At 39.7% G+C, this 18,960-nt stretch overlaps 2 protein-coding genes and 1 long non-coding RNA gene across 3 annotated transcripts; all 3 read right to left on the minus strand.

Moving 5' to 3' along the window:
* Positions 1–1,815: 1,815 nt before the first annotated feature.
* On the minus strand, positions 1,816–7,511 carry LOC118423892 (TLC domain-containing protein 4-B-like). The gene is made up of 6 exons (XM_035832208.1): positions 7,314–7,511; positions 5,097–5,186; positions 4,362–4,420; positions 3,926–4,017; positions 3,012–3,085; positions 1,816–2,504 (listed from the first exon to the last, which is right to left on the minus strand). Exons 1-6 carry the CDS (start codon positions 7,463–7,465, stop codon positions 2,222–2,224), a joined length of 750 nt encoding a protein of 249 aa, XP_035688101.1. The 5' UTR covers positions 7,466–7,511; the 3' UTR covers positions 1,816–2,221.
* Positions 7,512–8,610: 1,099 nt separating this feature from the next.
* Positions 8,611–10,699, minus strand: LOC118423896 (TLC domain-containing protein 4-B-like). Its single transcript, XM_035832212.1, has 4 exons — positions 10,646–10,699; positions 10,285–10,376; positions 9,872–9,945; positions 8,611–9,487 (listed from the first exon to the last, which is right to left on the minus strand). Exons 1-4 carry the CDS (start codon positions 10,677–10,679, stop codon positions 9,205–9,207), a joined length of 483 nt encoding a protein of 160 aa, XP_035688105.1. The 5' UTR covers positions 10,680–10,699; the 3' UTR covers positions 8,611–9,204.
* Positions 10,700–16,211: 5,512 nt separating this feature from the next.
* LOC118423902 lies at positions 16,212–18,850 on the minus strand. The gene is made up of 2 exons (XR_004832135.1): positions 18,014–18,850; positions 16,212–16,788 (listed from the first exon to the last, which is right to left on the minus strand). It is a non-coding gene; the product is annotated as an uncharacterized LOC118423902 (long non-coding RNA).
* Between the last annotated feature and the right edge of the window lie 110 nt (positions 18,851–18,960).

The following is an 18,960-nucleotide window of genomic DNA, read 5'->3' on the forward strand; positions in this document are numbered from 1 at the left end:
AAAGGGTCAAAGTCAATCACCCACCATTAGTGTTTAAAGGAGTTGTGCTCAAGGAAGTTGACTCTCACAAGCATTTGGGCTTAAACTTGAAACGTGACTTGTCCTGGTCATATCACGTGTCAACATTGATTACCAAGGCAATGAAGCGAATCAATCTTCTTAAGAGGATATCATATTTTGTCCCTCGGGGAACATTAGAAACTCTGTATGTCACTATGATTCGTCCATTACTTGAATATGCTGACATTGTTTGGTGTTGGCTTCTCGGCAAAGACTCTGATCTTCTTGAGTCTGTCCAGATGGCCGCGGCACGAGTTTGTACCGGAGCCATGAGAGGCACTAAACATGAGAGCTTGTTAGCCGAGGTTGCATGGGACACACTAGCGGACAGAAGGAAAAAGCACCGGTTGATTCAGTTTTGAAAAATTATGAATGGTCTCGCACCACTGTACTTACATAACATTATCCCGCCACATATCGGTGATACGGTCCCTTACAACCTTCGCGCAAACCAAAAACCTTACTTCCATTGCCTGTAAAACTGAAAAGTATAAATTAAAGATCCTTCCTACCTTCAACTGTTCACTTGTGGAATGAACTGCCTACGAATGTTAAAGCCGTCCTCTCGATCAACACTTTCAAAAAAGAGCTGGACTCACTTTTCAACAAGCCGACAAAATACTCCCATTTCTCTCATGGCCAAGGTCATTCTGCAGTTCATCTTACAAGGCTCCGTCTAACCTTCAGTCAGTTAAACTACCATCTATTTCAACACCATTCTATTGATTATCCTACATGTAAATGCGGCTATCATTGTGAAACAACTGAACTACATTGCACACTCTATACTAGCCTAAGAAGTTCTTTGTTATCGGCTGTCTCCAATATTATAGTCGACCTAAAGCACCTCAACGACACTACTTTATGTACTTTACTGTTATCGGGATCAACATCTCTCTCACATCAACAGAACTGTAACATTTTTGATCTTGTCATTACCTATATCCATTGTACAGGCAGGTTCTCCTAATTGATTCAGCACCAACTTGTCTCGTTTAAATTTACTTTTCTGTTACCCATGTTGTACTTATGTATGTAATGTGGTTTACTATTCTTGTTTTATGCGTATGTTTCTTGAGTAGAAGGCTTAATATAAGCAATTTGTGCTTTCTGCCTCATATTCTCAAAATATGTGAATAAATAAATAAACACACCACACACACACACACACACACACCACACACACACACACACACACACACACACACACCACACACACACACACACACACACCACACACACACACATACACACAAACACCACACCACACACACATACACACACACACACCACACACACACACACACACACACACACCACACACACACATGCACACATGCACACACACACACACACACACACACACACCAGACACACACACACACACACACGCACACACATATATACATAATTCTTCTTTTTTAGCCGTGAAAATTTTAATCAGATCCTTAGATATGTTCACTGTCAGTGAGGGAACAGAAAACATCTACAAAAATATGTTTAAGCATTGTTTTTGAACCACATTCAAAGCACTGAGACAACAGAGATCTTGAAATGCCTCTGGCCAAAAACAAGGTTTGATTTAACCATGTCGTAGATATGTATGTATGTCTGCGGTATCTACCTTCATTTTCAACATGGCATGCGATTCATAAATAAATTTGCTGTTAGTTAGTGATTGGAATAGTCAAACGTCATCGTACAAGCAAGATCCCAAACAGGCACGTTGACACAAAGCAACAAACAAGACCGCCATTTACAGTTCGGCTGAAATGTATTGAAACGTAATACATCGTTCAACCTTTCATCTGTTGATTCTTTCGTCAGGTCTTTGGTAACCCTGCTGATCATGCAAAGTATGTCGTATATATGTATAGATTTCGCTGCCGTATCTACCTTCATTTTCAACATGGCATGCGATTCATTATAATGATATCTAATCAAACTTCATTTTAAGTTTTAAAATAGACGAAAAGCATACAATGGAGTCTGTTTTAGTACGTGCATGCATAACAAATATGTGTATTCCAGTGTTTCAGTTTAAAACAGTACCACACAATTGCAAACCGTACTTTTAAAAAGATATCATCATTTGCACATTGCATCAATCAAGTGTAGGCATATAAAGCTTAATTCGAAATGGATTTTAAGTGACTGAAAATCACTCCGTATCCATCTTGGGAACATACAGTACGCGATATGCACCCTTGCACATTTTGATGAACCAGAATATGTTCAACACACACATGATGGGAGTCAGAACAGAGATGTTGATGAGAGCGCCAGTTCCAAGTTTGTACACCTCGCCTGTCTTCATGTGTCGAAGCGCTCCGAATTGAATGGGGACGGTCACGACACGACACAGGAAGAACACCACCAGCATGGCCACGCCGTTTACTTTGTACAGCAGTGAATGTCGGTGGCCCAGGGTGTGTAGAATCAGTCTACAGTGGAGGCAAATAAATATATCTAGTTTAATCACGCACAATTCCAAAATGTATTTTACTGATAAACATGACGTAACAGACACCGTGACGCAACATTCTGGATACTGACATAGATATACCGCTATTACACACTTCCTACTTTCCTTGTGCCTATGAGCATTTCATAGTTCAACGTGTACGGTTTGATGAATTGTGGATGGATGCCAAATGATGGGCATGGGCATTTAGCATCTATACACAATGCCTGACACTGTGAACTGACTTGTACAATCTAAATTATGTTCTTGGGAAGAGATCATTGTGGATGTGAAGATTTGAGGTTTGAATTGTTAATCAATGTGTTTTGAACTGATTGTTTTGCCATAACTTAACCATGGATTTCATGGTAAGTTCGTCATTTGGTAGCCCCTCCCGTCCAACACTCGATTTCAGTCTCAAGTACTACTTTTAATTGGCTCTAAACATTTCACAGTCTTGTAGATGTAACGTCAGAAAACACCTTACCTCATATTCACAAAGGGGGTGGACAATTCCGTCAGAAGAGTAAGGTTGACAAAATACTGCAATGTAGGTCCAGCCTAGTAAAGAAGTAGTTTAAAGTACATGTTAAATGAAACGTTAAACCTTGGGTTTACCTAAAAAAATCTTGCTCTTATGTTTGGTGGGAATTAGTTAAAGGGTCGTGAGTCTCGGAAAGTACTCCTCACCAAACAAGCTATTTCAGGACTCATTTCTGTGACGTCACAACCCACTGACAATTTGTCCCAGGAAAAATTGTTTTCAAGAATAGGGTAACTTTGTACCTGAATGCGTACACACTTCATTCACTGGAATTTTTAAAGCATCTTCTAGATATGTCAATGAATGTTAGATGACCAGGTTATCGCTTTTAGCTTGTGTATCTCTTACATGGACGATACAATAAATGTATACCTAAGTTACTGATCATAAAAGACATTGATATGCTGTCGTCAACTCCAACATATAGAACCAGGGAAGAACCCCTATACTTCAGGGTCATAACGCCTGGTTCTTTGCTATAACCACCGAAGCTCACTCGGTGGTTTTATTCGGTGGTTATAGCAAAGGACCAGGCGTTATGACACCATGTACATGTGCCGGTGTCGATGCAAATGGACACCGTTGCCGGTGTCGATTCATTCTGACCAATCAGAAGGAGCGATACACACCGGCCTGGCCGAAATCTATGTGTTACGGTGTCATAACCAACGTGGAACGGAGCCTTCTGATTGGTCCGCGGCGCCTGGATATATGATAATATTTGGTGATAGTTGGCCAGTGTTATTGCCGAAGCACGAAATACAAAGGCCTATACGCCAGGGCCGTTGCTTGACATAATCAAGGGAGGATGGAATGTGTATGCTAAGAAAAACATCTTTGTTCAGATGAAAACTTACAATGACATTATGACACGCCCACACGGCAATAGAGTGATGCAGTACCATCTTCCAGTCTCGTAGAGGGACATGAGTCGCAATCATCAAATTGTCTGGGGGGTAGGCAAGAGTCTGATGAATGACACATGGTTTATAACTATTGTAACAATTTATAGAATATATATATCCATCTCTCTCTCTCTCTCTCTCTCTCTCTCTCTCTATATATATATATATATATATATATATATATATATATATATATATATATATATATATACACGTATAAACTGTTCAAACAAAACTACAATCAACAAACACATGAAAATACTTGATAATGGAATAAAGTAATGTAACAGTGAGATTAAGATTGAACTTCAAAAAAGGAAAAGATTTAAGCATCGACATATGTAAATATTCACAAACAACGTTTCTTGTAAATATTGTAGACACTTACCTGCTGCCGTATATCCCAAACAGATACATGTCGTATAGACCACGATAGGTGTTTGAAACCTGTTAACAGTTGTGTATGAAGGAAACATTTACAGTAAATAATGGAATTATAGAGCTCTTATAGCACAACCTCCAAAATATTTACATGGCAGTTCTTTATAGAAAAATTGCAAACACTTTACTTCCAACACTGAATTAAAGTATAGGGACTTAACCCTCTAAATTTTCGGGCAATCTCAGTCGACCATGTTCACAGAATGGCGCTTTCTATCTCCAGCAAATACGAAAGCGGGCCAACAGCTCACAACGCTGCTAAAGACTAGGCCACGTCCTTGGCGTCGGGCGTGGCTCAAACGTGTTATCTCACTGCTCTTGGGGCACCACTGCGGCACTGCGAGGTTCGTTCACTGCGGCACTGTTGAGTCATTTACGCCATTTTTAATAATTTAGATATTACGTAAAACGTAAAAGTAGGACTTAGAAGACAACAAAATACACAAAACGTAAGAAAATTCGTTCTTATCTCTGAAATTCGTTAAGTAATCTTTCGAACCCCGCAGTGCCGCACCGGTGCCCCAAATGCAGTGAGATACCACCTTTAAGCCACACCCGACGCCACAGACGTGGCCTTGGCTTTAGCATCGTTATGAGCTGTTGGCCCGCTTTCGTATTTGCCAAATCCCTCATTTTCATTGACAGCCTGGGACGGTCTTAATGACATTTCGGTATAACGTACCACGGATCGTCTGGTTTTAAGGCGTCGACAAAAAGGAGCATGAACAGGGCGAGACCACCTGATATTGCAGCATGGACGATGGACATGACGCTGGAAGGAAACATAACCTTGTTGTTCAAATTTTCAAAATGAAGTAAGGTTTGTATCGAAAATATATACTAACTTTCTATGAATAAGTAATCAACTAGAAAGGCCGACATTTGCTTGAGAGCAAATACAGCATATTTCAGCCATCTCACTCTTCATGTAACAATAGACTGTTCCAAAATCACCCATGTGCAAAAATGGAACGCTTCTGCTTAAAATGACTTCTAACTACTAATCACACTTATGAGCAAAAATGAATCTTACAACCCCCCTTCAAGAATGGACTCTTCTAGTGCACCCCATGTAGAAAGGTAAAATAGACGACTCCAAAAACACTTCCGCTAAGAAATGGAATTTTGAATCATCGGCCGTCCAAAACCATATTTGAAAAAAAAAACCCTCTGTGCAAGAATCGACTCTTCCTGTTATACCCCTATGTCGACAAGCTACCCAAATTTGTTACTGTGTTTGTGCATTGTAGCCAATTTTAAGATAAACAGTACGATTTTTTACTTACTTTTAACAAATTTCTTCCCCGACGACATGCTCTCCTGGTATGGTTAAGTTGCTAATTTAAAAGACACTTCCTCATTTGCTGTACCCAATCAGGTCATCGCTTCTGCTAAGTTCCGCGCGTATTGGTGACGTGGTAATTACATTTAGCCACAACCCACAACTCACAGCTGCACCACATTACGTCACTCGAGAGAACGTGACCATATATGGTGACACGCGCGAATCGCGTGAAACGCGTGAAAATACACGTAGATGCCCCGCCAAACCGGCTTATAAATCATTATGAAGTGATTTTGGGCCAAAAATGATAACTTGGTTCTTTTAATAACTATCTCACGCAGTATCATACCAAATTTCAGGTCATTTGGACTGAGTACCTGGGTAAGGGAGGCAAGAATATATAGTCATGGTCAGAAATGGACCTAAAAACATCCATAAAATCATTTTAAAGGTATCTATTTAAAAGATGAGAAAAACACATCTGGGTATTGGCCCACTGTACCCTTGTGCCAAATTTCAGGTCATTCGGTGCAGGAACGACGGAGAGAACAGGAGAAAAAAACACGACAGGAGAAAAAAACATTATTTTTACTCCCTAGCGTACCTACGGTACGCGGAGTAAAAATAATGATATACGCATACTTAAAGCTGAGGGTACACTAGCCGGACGTGCAAATGCGTGCTGTCTACGTGCAAAAAAAGGGGGAATCTTTTGAGATCCGTGAGTGGTAAGTACCGCCTCCGTACGAAATCGTACGGAATCCGACGGATCTGGGAGCACGCAGACACGCCGTAGCACTTTTTGTGCATGATAATCTTTCTCTCCGTACGGGCTGCGGAATCACCGGCCCCTCGTACGAGCCAGCAAGGGCGACGCGCGTATCCTGTACAGCCAATGCGAGTAAGTAAGGAAACCGTACGTACGCAGCACGTGTAAGTACGGCCAGCATATGGTAATGTGGCAATCAATCCGATCTCTTATTAGCACTCCGGGGAGTTAAAAGCCCAAAGGAAGTTGCCGGGAAAAGGGAAGCAAATCGTCCTACGGGCTTAAACTCCCCGGAGCGCTAATACGAGATTGGCGGGCTGACTGCCTTTGACCCCCGAATAAAATCGCTAGCTACCTGGTCCCGGTTGGAACCTAGGGAAGTTTTTACATGTTCTACTCTCAAAAATTCATTATCAGAAATTCTTGGAAATAAAATTTTGGCTTGTTTCCAGAGCTCTATCCTTCAGTGGTTTAACGTTAGGGCGGCTTTCTATGCAGTATCACGTAGATAGATTTGTAACTATAACAACTTATCTGTTGTCTTATTATCTCGGTCAACAAAATCTTGGGCGTATTTACTGATTACAAACAATGGTGGCCCATGCAGCTATATGGTGTGGAGGGGTGCAACGCTTTTTGATATATCCAGGTATTCTGGTGTTACTCCGAAAAAGAATGGATAATAAGATAGGACGGAAACGGTATATGTTATACAATTATGAATTATATGGATATGACCTTCTGCTAACAGCTTTATTACAGTTTTCACCATAAAATCTCCGTATGCAAATAATATGTCATCGACCAGAAGGAATATGCTGATGATCGTAAGAAATATGCCTCACCTGTTTCTCAGTACCACCTGTTTGTTGGCCGGTAAAGTCACGAAGACAGGCGCCAGTTTCCGCAGCAATGGAGAGGACAGCCATTCGGAGATGGTCAGATGGAAGGAGAAACTACAGACTATCGTCAAGATGTGCTGAGAGTTGTAACCCATCTTGTGCAGTGATGTGGTGTCCTCTGAGGTGTTTGTATTGTTTACAAAGGATCTGATAACGCTTCAAAGTCCGGCTAACTGACCTACTGTCTTCGTGATAAGCACGTTTACTGGTCCGAGTACGCATGTGCAGTGACAGGATTTGTGGGTAATATGTAAAAGATGAAGGCCCCAGATTTGTTACCAGTACTCGTCTCGACTCGATTTGCATAACGTTGTCCAGGCGTAGGGGTGGGTACCTTTACATAAAATTCCGGTCCAGGTCCCGTCCAGGTCCAATGAATCAGGTCCAAGTCCAGGTCTAGGTCTGGACCTGAACCTGGACCTGATTCATTATGTGAAAATTTGCGGAACGGAACGGGATATAGTCCGACTATCCAGGCCTGTGCCCGGAAGCGCTGTCAATCACTAGATGTCAATTACTGGTGTTCCATTTCAAAAACGGAAAATGTTTTACGTTCTGTGTATTTTGTTGCCTTTTTATCATATTTTTCGTTTTCGAAAGCTACCCGGCCTGGCCGCGGATTGGGCACTGGGACCTACCCCGTAGTCTTTTATCCAGAACAATGTCTAGGCCTAGTGGTTAAATCTACAGTCTTGGATATATATATATATGTATCATGTTGTATCTTGGACTGGAGTTTTCTCAGCTATAAAGCAGCTGTTGTAGAAATTTGTGTTAAGACGTCCGTCTGTTTGTGCCACATCAACTATTAGTCTTAATGATCCAAGACAAACTTGAAATGTACTTTACTCAGCGAGATTAACACTGATTCTTCCTCATCCCAGCGCCCCGAAAAACAAAGATGGCAGGACTGCACGTTGACCAGACTCCTCCCCTAAAAACACTAATCTCCGCCCCAAAGCACGGGATAAGGCCCCTGTGTATCCAGAACTGTGCGCGATTGTGCACGGTTCGGGATAGTCCCCGCGTATCCCAAAACGTGCTTTTGCTGCAGGCACGATTCGGGATGGCACGGTTCTGGATACACGGGGACTATTCCGAACGTGCTTGAGCACAGTTAAGGATAAGGTACGGTTCTGGACGCAACATGCCCTATATAAAGTGGATAACAACCCCCTACGGCCGCAAAACGTGTGTTTTAGTGCGGTCCAAGTCCATTAGAAATACATGTTTTGCAGTGTTTATTCGGTTACAGATTTCAATGAAGTACAATAGCACACATTTGCATACAATAGTTTAAACAAGTAATTAATAGTGTGAAGACGCTTTCATAATTTGTGCATTAGATCAGTGCAAGTACTGTCATAAGAGGCTTAATTTTGAAATAGATTTAAACTGACTGCGAATTCCATATCCATCTTGGGAGCACACACAACGCGATACAGACCAAAAGCGTACAATGGAGTCTATTTTAGTACGCGCATGCATAACAAATACGTGTATTGCTGCGTTTAGCTAATTCAATATTTTAATTTAGAACAATAGCACACATTTGCATACCGTACTTTCAAAAAGCTATAATTATCATCTGTGCATAACATCAGTAAAGTATTGGCATATATTGATTAATTTGAAAATGAATTTTATGTACAGTAGAAGCCGTTTCATTGCACTCGCCATTTGCCAACACATTTCGTGCAATTATCCGGGTAGTGCAACAAAGCGAATTTATTCACCTGGACCACATCACTATAGGACTTTGGGATTCCCTGCAATTAACAGAAGTGTGCAGTTATCCGTTGTGCAATTAACTGGCTTCTACGGTAACTGAAAATCACTCCGTATCCATCTTGGGAACATATAGTACGCGATATGCTCCTTTGCACATCTTGATGAACCAGAATATGTTTAACACACACATGGTGGGAGTCAGAACAGAGATGTTAATCAGAGCGCCAGTTCCAAGTTTGTACACCTCGCCTGTCTTCATGTGTGGAATCGCTCGGAAATGAATGGGGATGGTGACGACACGGCAAAGGAAGAACACCAGCAGCATGGCCAAGCCGTTTACTTTGTACTGCAGTGAACGTCGGTGGCCCAGAGTGTGTAGGATCAGTCTACAGTGGAGGCAAAATATATATATCTATGAGTAGACTTCCATAGGCCACAGCAAGTAAACTGTATGGATGACATCAGTGTGCTCATTAATTTTCGCCTGATTTCAGAAGACAAAAAAAAACAAGATTTTTTTCCCTATTCGGGGATGGTCAGATAGACCAAAATGAGCAAACATGTTGTGTTGTAGCCTAATAATCATACTTGTAGAAGTGACACTAGGAAGGTAGCCATTACTATAGTTGCAAAAGTGAAACTTGTTATGATTATTAACCATGGATTCCACTGGTAAGTTTATTTGATAGCCTCTACCCCGTCCAACATATTAGTCTCGAGTACCACCTTGGCTCTACACATCGCAGATATAACGTTAGAAAACACCTTACCTCATATTCACAAAGGGGGTGGACAATTCCGTCAGAAACACCATGTTGGCAAAATACTGCAATGTAGGTCCAGCCTAGAAAAGTGAAATGAAACGTCGTATGTATAAAATATTGTTTTGGACATTTTGAATTCCATTTTGGCAATTTTTAGTCATTTTCACAGTTCTTGGTGGTTGAGTTGATAGTTCGGTTGCCAGGCTAGCCTCTTTTTGGTGTAATGACCCCGGATGACCCCAGAAAATAAAATAAAGATTGCCGCCGTAACTGATAGTTGGCCAGTGTTATTTGCCGCGGAACGAAGTACGAAGGTCGATACGCCAAGATCGTCAATTGACATAATCAAGCAGCGGGCCTGGCAAGAGAGGATAACATGAGTATGCAAAGAAAATAGCTTTGTTCAGATGAAAACTTACAATGATATTATGACACCCCCACATGCTTATAGAGTGATGTAGTACAATCTTCCAGTCTTGTAGAGGAGCATAAATGGCCATCATCAAAGTATCTGGGTTTTAGGCAAGAGTATGGTGAATGACAAATGGTTTTTTTATAACAATTTTAAGCTTATATTGATAAACAATAATAGAATATGTGATAATTTAAAGTGTTCAAACAAAACTAAAATCAACATACACGTGGAAATATTTGATAATGGAATAAAGAAATGTACAGTAAGATCAAGATTGAACTTCAAAAAATGATTTAGGTATCAACATAATTATGTAAATAAAATATTCACAAACAACGTTTCTTGTAAAATTTGTTGACACTTACCTGCTGCCGTATATCCCAAACTGATGCATGCCATATAGGCCAAGATAGGTGTTTGAAACCTGTAACAGTTGTATATGAAGGAATTACTTACAGTACAACATGAGCTGTTATAATACAAACACCAAAATATCTACATTGCAATACATTATTTGAGCTCTGCTTCACTTGCAAAACTGAGCTTATGGCATTTTCTTACTAATGATTGAAAGGTATTTGCATCATCTATACATGATGATGTATTGATGTTAGATGATAATAATTAATTTGATAGTACTAAGTAAAACGGGATCACCAACAACAATGCCTATCAGTTTGGATATGCTATATGATAATAACAATAATGACCCGCCTGTTTCTCGGTGTATATGGTGTAATAACCTTACGCCTGGTCCTTGGCTAGAACCACATCATAAAACCACCTTCTTCGCTTAACTCACATCGGTAGTTTAAATCGGTGGTTATCGACAAGAACCAGGCGTTATGACACCATATACACCTCGGAGCGGGTCAAGAGCCCTTGATTGACAGTTCTGTACGGTTTGCTCTTTCATGACATTCAGGTATAACGTTAACGTACCATGGATCTTCTGCTTTTAAGGCGTCGGCGAAAAGGAACATGTACAGGGCCAGGGCACCTGAGATTGTAGCATGTACGGTGGACATCACACTGAAAGGAAATATGATATTGTTGTTTTATTCTTTCCAATATAGAGTAAATTTGCATGATTAATGAGGAAATTATCTGAACATAGTCTGTTCTATTATAAGATTATTGCAACATGTGGCATAGGTAAATTAGTGAGGCAAGAATATAGATAATAATCATGCAAATAAAGACACAATTTGCATAATTAATGAGAAATTGCTATAAACCCATTGTGATAAATGACAGGAATTTCTTACTGGTAGCATTTTAAAGTTATAAACAGGTGATCATCATTGAATATTAATCATGCAAATGACTACGCCATTTGCATAAATTATCAGAAAATGCGATTAAATCATTCTTTCTTAGCATAGATTGTGTATGTTATTTTGATGGACGATTTGATTAACTAATAACATTGATGTAAAATAGGATCTTGTTTGCATAATTAATTTCAAAGACGATTGGAACACCAGTTGCAAAAGTTTTCATCATTTGGCGAATATATGGGGTCGTGGAACTCTAGTTTTTTTGTGATGAGTTACAGGTAGGAAGGTAGCCATGACTATAGTTACAGAAGTGAAAATTCTAGGATAGTTGTAAAAGAGCAAGCAATATGAAAGCTATGAATGTAGTTGCCAGCTTGGCAAGTGATACCAGTCTACCACACTAGTGTCACTTTTACTACGGCAACAGTCACTTCTTCAATACAGGAATGAATGTGTTGATAGTTGTGATGGTACGCTTTGCTCTTCAAATCTTGTTACAACGTTACGTGTCTATTTTGAAAATTTAGCCATCTCGTTTTTTTAACCCATCTTGTTTTTTTGCGCTATGTCATTATTTTTGCATTCTACATAGAGTGTCATCAATAAATTTTACTGGCTGTGGCCTTACAATTTTCTCACGAATAGCGCACAAATGTTATCCGTTTTCCCCATGGAATACTATTCGAAATAAAGATGTTTCTTTCACTGGATTAACATTAATGCGGGTCTTTATGCCACATTGCGAAGATAGATCTGTAACTATGGCAACCATCTCTGTTGTCTTATCACCCGGGTAACCAGGACACTAAAATCTTGGACCTCGTTTGATACTTATCCAACGAAAAGAAAAAACGCAAATCAATTTTTCCATTTATCCTAAATTTACTTGGGTACCTAGTTACCTTTGCCAGAATGGCTAAGGTTATGTTTTAGGCTTGTGAGTCTGTGTGTGTGTGTGTGTGTGTGTGTGTTAACAGCATAACTCGAGAAGCCTTTGATGTATCCCGATTATATTTGGTAGGTGGGTAGGGGTCGGGAAAACGAAGGTCAAGTTCGATAATGGGCCCCCTAGCGGCTTGCTAAGGTACTGCAGCAGAACCTCAATTTTTGATATCTCCTGTTCTGGACATGCTGTGATCATGATTTTCGAGTGGTAGATAGCCCTCGAGGCAGAGAGTAAGTGCTGGGAGTTTGGGCCCCCTAGCAGCTGGAACTGCAGGCGCCGGTTTCCTTTCAAACTTTGGACGAGAATAACTCTACAACGTGTTGACGAATCGTCATGATTTTTGGTATGTACATAGAATGAGTGATGACTGACATAATGGTATACTAATTATGCAAATCAACAGCTAATTTGCATAATTAATTAGGAAAATTTATAAAACCACTGCATTCCATGATAGGACTTTCAAACTTGTCACATATGTAGCTGGGAATGAGAGAAATGTTGATAGATATCAATTATGCAAATGATGGCCTCATTTGCATAATTAATGAGAAAATATGAACATTTTGGCGGATCATCATGCTTTTTGGTATGTAGGTAGCGTAAGTGAAGACCTACATAATGAGATACCAATTATGCTAATCAACAGCTAATTTACATAATTAATGAGGATATTTATAAATTCACTACATTCCATGATAGGACTTTAAGACTTGTCACATATGTAGCTGAGAAAGAGAGAAATGTCAATACATATTTACCATGCAAATGATGATCTCATTTGCATAATTAATGAGAAAATATGAACGTGTTGACGGATCGTCATGATTTTTGGCATGTAGATAGCCTAAGTGAAGACTTATATAATGTGATACTTATTATGCAAATTAACAGCTAATTTGCATAATTGATTAGGAAATGTTCATAAATCCACTGTATTCCATTATAGTACTTTCATCAATGAAAGTTGTCACATATGTAACTGAGAAAGAGGGAAGAGAGTAAGAGGTGTATTTAAAGACTTTGAAAGAGAATAAGTCAAGAATGGATCAAAGGATCATCATGATTTTTGGTATGCTAATAGCTTAAGTAATGCTTGCTACAATTTGATATCAATTGATTGTAACTTGGGATCTAATTTGCATAATCAATGCCAAAATTTTATAAACCAACTCCAAGCATATAATTATAAAGAAAATGAAATGAGTAACGCATTTGTCTACAGACATCATTCTGCATAACAAACCTGGTTTATTTGGCAAAGGTATGTGTTCGTGGAACTCTAGTTTGCTCCTATGTTCGCTTCTGGAATAGCAGAGAAGCGCTGAATATAGTGTATAATTTAAGTCGAAGCGAAAAGCGACTGTACATAGAATATAATAGTAGTAGAAAGAGAAACGACTGTATATGAAACATAATAAAGGTTCGAAAGAGAAACGACTGTATATAGTGTAGAATGTATATAATAAACGACGGAGCAAACTACTATCCGGATGGTACCCAGGCTAGATGTTACTAGCTAAGCCTTAAGAGCTAATATGTAGATAGGATGTATACGTAAAGCTTTGAAAAAATAACATTTGTAACAGAAACAGGTAAAAGCAATAAAAGCTCTTTGGTACAAGTATGGCAATCTGTATATAACGTTACATGGAAGTTGAACTAGTTACTATTGCTAAAATCTAACAACTAATATAATCTAATAGTATTGTTATTTGATTGAATAAGTTTGTAAATGGTTTGTCACCTTTTCAACCACAAATACAGTTAATGAGTCATTGACTATTTAAAATATGCCTCACCTGTTTCTCAGTACCACCTGTTTGTTGGCCGGTAAAGTCCCGAAGGCAGGCGACAGTTTCCGCAGCAATGGAGAGGACAGCCATTCGGAGATGGTCAGATGGAAGGAGAAACTACAGACTATCGTCAAGATGTGCTGAGAGTTGTAACCCATCTTGTGCAGTGATGTGGTGTCTTCTCGGAAGTGCTAAGAATCTGTTCTTATGAATGTGGTGTCCTCTGAGGTGTTTCTATTCTTTACACAGAATCTGATAACGCCATTAAGCCCAGCTAACTGTCCTATTGTCTTCGTAATACCCCTTTCCACTATATAGGACGGCGCTCTCATCGCGCTTTCTCTGCGACCTAAAATTTGATGTATCCCTCAACGAATTGTATACGAATCTTTTTACACATTCTGTGTTTTGTTTTGTTTGTATGATAAGCGAAGGTTAGGCATATCCTATTTAGGTCGCAGAGAGAGCGTGTACGTAGCCGTATTGACTTCTTACGGTAGATCTCAAAGAAAACGGTATAGTAAAGCCGCGATGCGTTATATCAGCCTAAAAAATGGTTCCCCGTTCTTGGAAGGGGTTGATAAATCACGAGGAACTATTTTTGAAAGCTAGACCGCAGTTAGAAGTCATGTAATTACGCCTGAAAGTTGACCAATTTTCAGGGTTTCAGTGGTGCGTTTCGCTATTGTTTTCGGGACGAGTTACGCACTGCATGGGGTTTTCCGATATACCGGGTTATAGGACAAGGATCAACTGCTTCCGGGTCAACCATACTAATAGTGTATTGTTGTTGCACATATGATCACCTAAGTCGGTGATATGGCAGTAAATTTAACACATTTAATGGATTACTGTACTCTTGAGGTTGTTTTTACATACCAGACTACAATGTAGAGGCTTTTCGTTACGAGGGAGCTTTATACGGAATACGGATAGACCTGAGTGCCAATTGCTACAGGTGTCGGTAAAAAAAAGTGACAGCCTGTGCCAATGTCGAAGCTTTCCCGGCTATCAAGGCAAGTTTATACGGATGGAACAGAGACTTTCTACAATAAAGATTAGTACAGTTCTTGTCCTGTCGAGATTTTACGTTACTAAGGGAGGTGTCTTCAGATACAAATGTGCCATACTACCGTGAGTTGTGTCCAAAAAAATTGACACAGTTGTGCCAATGCCGACGATTTCCAATCTTAAGAGAGCTTTGTACGGATGAAACAGAGACTTTCTACATGTGTATCTTACAGAATGACACTGTCCTTGTCCTATTAAGATTTTACGTTATAAAGAGAGTTTTCTTTCGGATGAACAGTGCCATACTCAAGTGTGTCAAAACAAATTGACACAGTTGCGCCAATGCCGACGATTTCCAATCTTAAGAGAGCTTTGTACGGATGAAACAGAGACTTTCTACATGTGTATCATATAGAATGACACTGTTCTTGTAATGTTGAGGTTTTACGTTATTACAGGAATTTTATTTGGATAGAACAGTGCCATACTACAGGTGTGTCAAAACAATTTGACACAGTTGCGCCAATGCCGAAGATTTCCGCTCTTAAGACAGGTTTGTACGGATAAAACAGAGACCTTCTACATGTTTATTAAATAGAATGACACTGTTCTTGTCCTGTTGAGATTTTACGTTATTAATGGAGGTTTATGCGGATAGCACAGTGCCAAACTACAGGTGTGTCAAAAAAATCGACACATGTAGAAAGTCTCTGTTTCATCCGTAACAACCTTCCCTAAGAACGGAAATCTCTGGCATTGGCACAACTGTGTCAATTTTTGACACACAACTGTAGTATGGCACTGTTCTATCCGCATAAATCTCCCCCCGTAACGTAAAATCCCGACAGGACAAGAACAGTGTCTTTCCTTATGATACACATGTAGAAAGTCTCTGTTCTATCCGTTAAACATTCCCTAATAGCGATTGATACACCTGTAGTATGACACTGTTCTTTCCGAATAAACCTCCGTAACAAAATAAAATCTCAAAAGGACAAGAACAGTGTCATTCTACATGATACACATGAAGGAAGTTTCTGTTTCATCCGTATAAACCTCCAATAAAAACGGAATACTCTGGCATTGGCACAACTGTGTCAATTTTTTGACACACCTGTAGTTTGGCACCGTTCTATCCGCATAAACCTCCCTTGATCACGTAAAATCTCAACAGGACAAGAACAGTGTCATTCTATATCATACACATGAAGAAAGTTTCTGTTTCATCCGTAACAACCTCCTTTAAGAACGCAAATCTTCAGCATTGGCGCAACTGTGTCACTTTGTTTTGACACACCTGTAGTATGGCATTATATCCGAATAAAGCGCCCTCAATAACGTAAAATCCCGACAGGACAAGAACAGTGTCATTCCATACGATACACATGTAGAAAATTTCTGTTCCATGGGAATAAACCTCACATAACAACGGAAATCTCTGACAATGGCACAACTGTGTCAATTTTTTGACACACCTGTACAGGACAAGAACAGTGTCATTCTATATGATAGACATGTAGAAAGTTTCTGTTTCATCCATATCAACCTCCCATAAAAACGGAAATCTCTGGCATTTGCACAACTGTGTCAATTTTTTTGACACACCTGTAGTTTGGCACCGTTCTATCCACATTAACCTCCCTTAATAACGTAAAATCTCAACAGGACAAGAACAGTGTAAGTCTATATGATACACATGTAGAAAGTGTCTGTTTCATCCGTAACAACCTTCTCTAAGAACGGAAATCTTTGGCATTGGCACAACTGTGTCAATTTTTTGACACACCTCTAGTATGGCACTGTTCTATCCGCATAAACCTCCCTTAATAACGTAAAATCTCAACAGGACAAGAACAGTGTCATTCTATATGATACACATGAAGAAAATTTCTGTTTGATCCGTAACAACCTTCCGGAGTTGCGCCAATGCTGAAGATTTGCGTTCTTAAAGTTTAAGAACGCAAATATTCAGCATTGGCGCAACTGTGTCAATTTATTTTGACACACCTGTAGTATGGCATTTATATCCGCGTAAACCTCCCTCAATAACGTAAAATCCCGACAGGACAAGAACAATGTCATTCTATATGATACGCATGTAGAAAGTCTCTGTTCTATCCGTTAAACATTCCCTAATAGCGATTGATACACCTGTAGTATGACACTGTTTTATCCGAATAACCCTCCCTAACAAAATAAAATCTCGACAGGACAAAAACAGTGTCATTCTATATGATACACATGTGGAAAGTCTCTGTTCCATCCGTATAAACCTCGCATAAGAACGGAAATCTCTGGCATTGGCACAACTGTGTCAATTTTTTTTTGACACACCTGTAGTTTGGCATTGTTTTATCCGCATAAACCTCCCTTAATAACGTAAAATCTCAACAGGACAAGAACAGTGTCATTCTATATGATACACATGTGAATAGTCTCTGTTTCATCCGTAACAACCTCCTTTAAGAACGCAAATCTTCAGCATTGGCGCAACTGTGTCAATTTGTTTTGACACACCTGTAGTATGACATTATATCCGAATAAACCTCCCTCAACAACGTAAAATCTCAACAGGACAAGAACAGTGTCATTCTATATGATACACATGTAGAAAGTCTCTGTTTCATTCGTACAAACTTGCTCTCTTAAGAACGGAAATCTTCGGCATTGGCGCAACTGTGTCAATTTGTTTTGACACACCTGTAGTATGGCACTGTTCTATCCGAATAAAAGCTCCCTTTATAACGTAAAATCTTAACAGGACAAGAACAGTGTCATTCTATATGATACACATGTAAAAAGTCTCTGTTTGATCCATACAAACCTCTCTTAAGAACGCAAATCTTGGGCATTGACACAACTGTGTCAATTTTTTGGACACACCTGTAGTATGGCACATTTGTATCTGAATACAACTCCCTTAGTAACGTAAAATCTCGACAGGACAAGAACTGTGCTAATCTTTATTGTAGAAAGTCTCTGTTCCATCCGTATAAACTTGCCTTGATAGCCGGGAAAGCTTCGACATTGGCACAGGCTGTCACTTTTTTTACAAACCTGTAGTATGGCACCGGTCTATCCGTATTCCGTATAAACCTCCCCCATAACGAAAAGCCTCTACATTGTAGTATGGTATGTAAAAACAACCTCAAGAGTACAGTAATCCATTAAATGTGTTAAAGTTACTGCCAGGTGATAGTGCAACAACACTACACTATAAGTATTGTTGACCCGGAAGCAGTTGATCCTTATCCTATAACCCGGTATATCGGAAAACCCCATGCAGTGCGTAACTCGTCCCGAAAACAATAGCGAAACGCACCACTGAAACCCTGAAAATTGGTCAACTTTCAGGCGTAATTACATGACTTCTAACTGCGGTCTAGCTTTCAAAAATAGTTCCTCGTGACTTATCAACCCCTTCCAAGAACGGGGAACCATTTTTTAGGCTGATATAACGCATCGCGGCTTTACTATACCGTTTTCTTTGAGATCTACCGTAAGAAGTCAATACGGCTACGTACAAGCGCAGCGCGATCGCCGTCTAGTGGAAAGGGGATCTATCGAAATGGGGGCTAAATCGGACGTTTTTAAAACTTATGTTCTGTGTTTTATCTAGGTTTACCTTCACAGAACTAGAAGGCAAA

Source organism: Branchiostoma floridae, chromosome 10 (assembly GCF_000003815.2).
Source record: "Branchiostoma floridae strain S238N-H82 chromosome 10, Bfl_VNyyK, whole genome shotgun sequence".
NCBI classification, from domain to species: Eukaryota; Metazoa; Chordata; class Leptocardii; order Amphioxiformes; family Branchiostomatidae; genus Branchiostoma; species Branchiostoma floridae.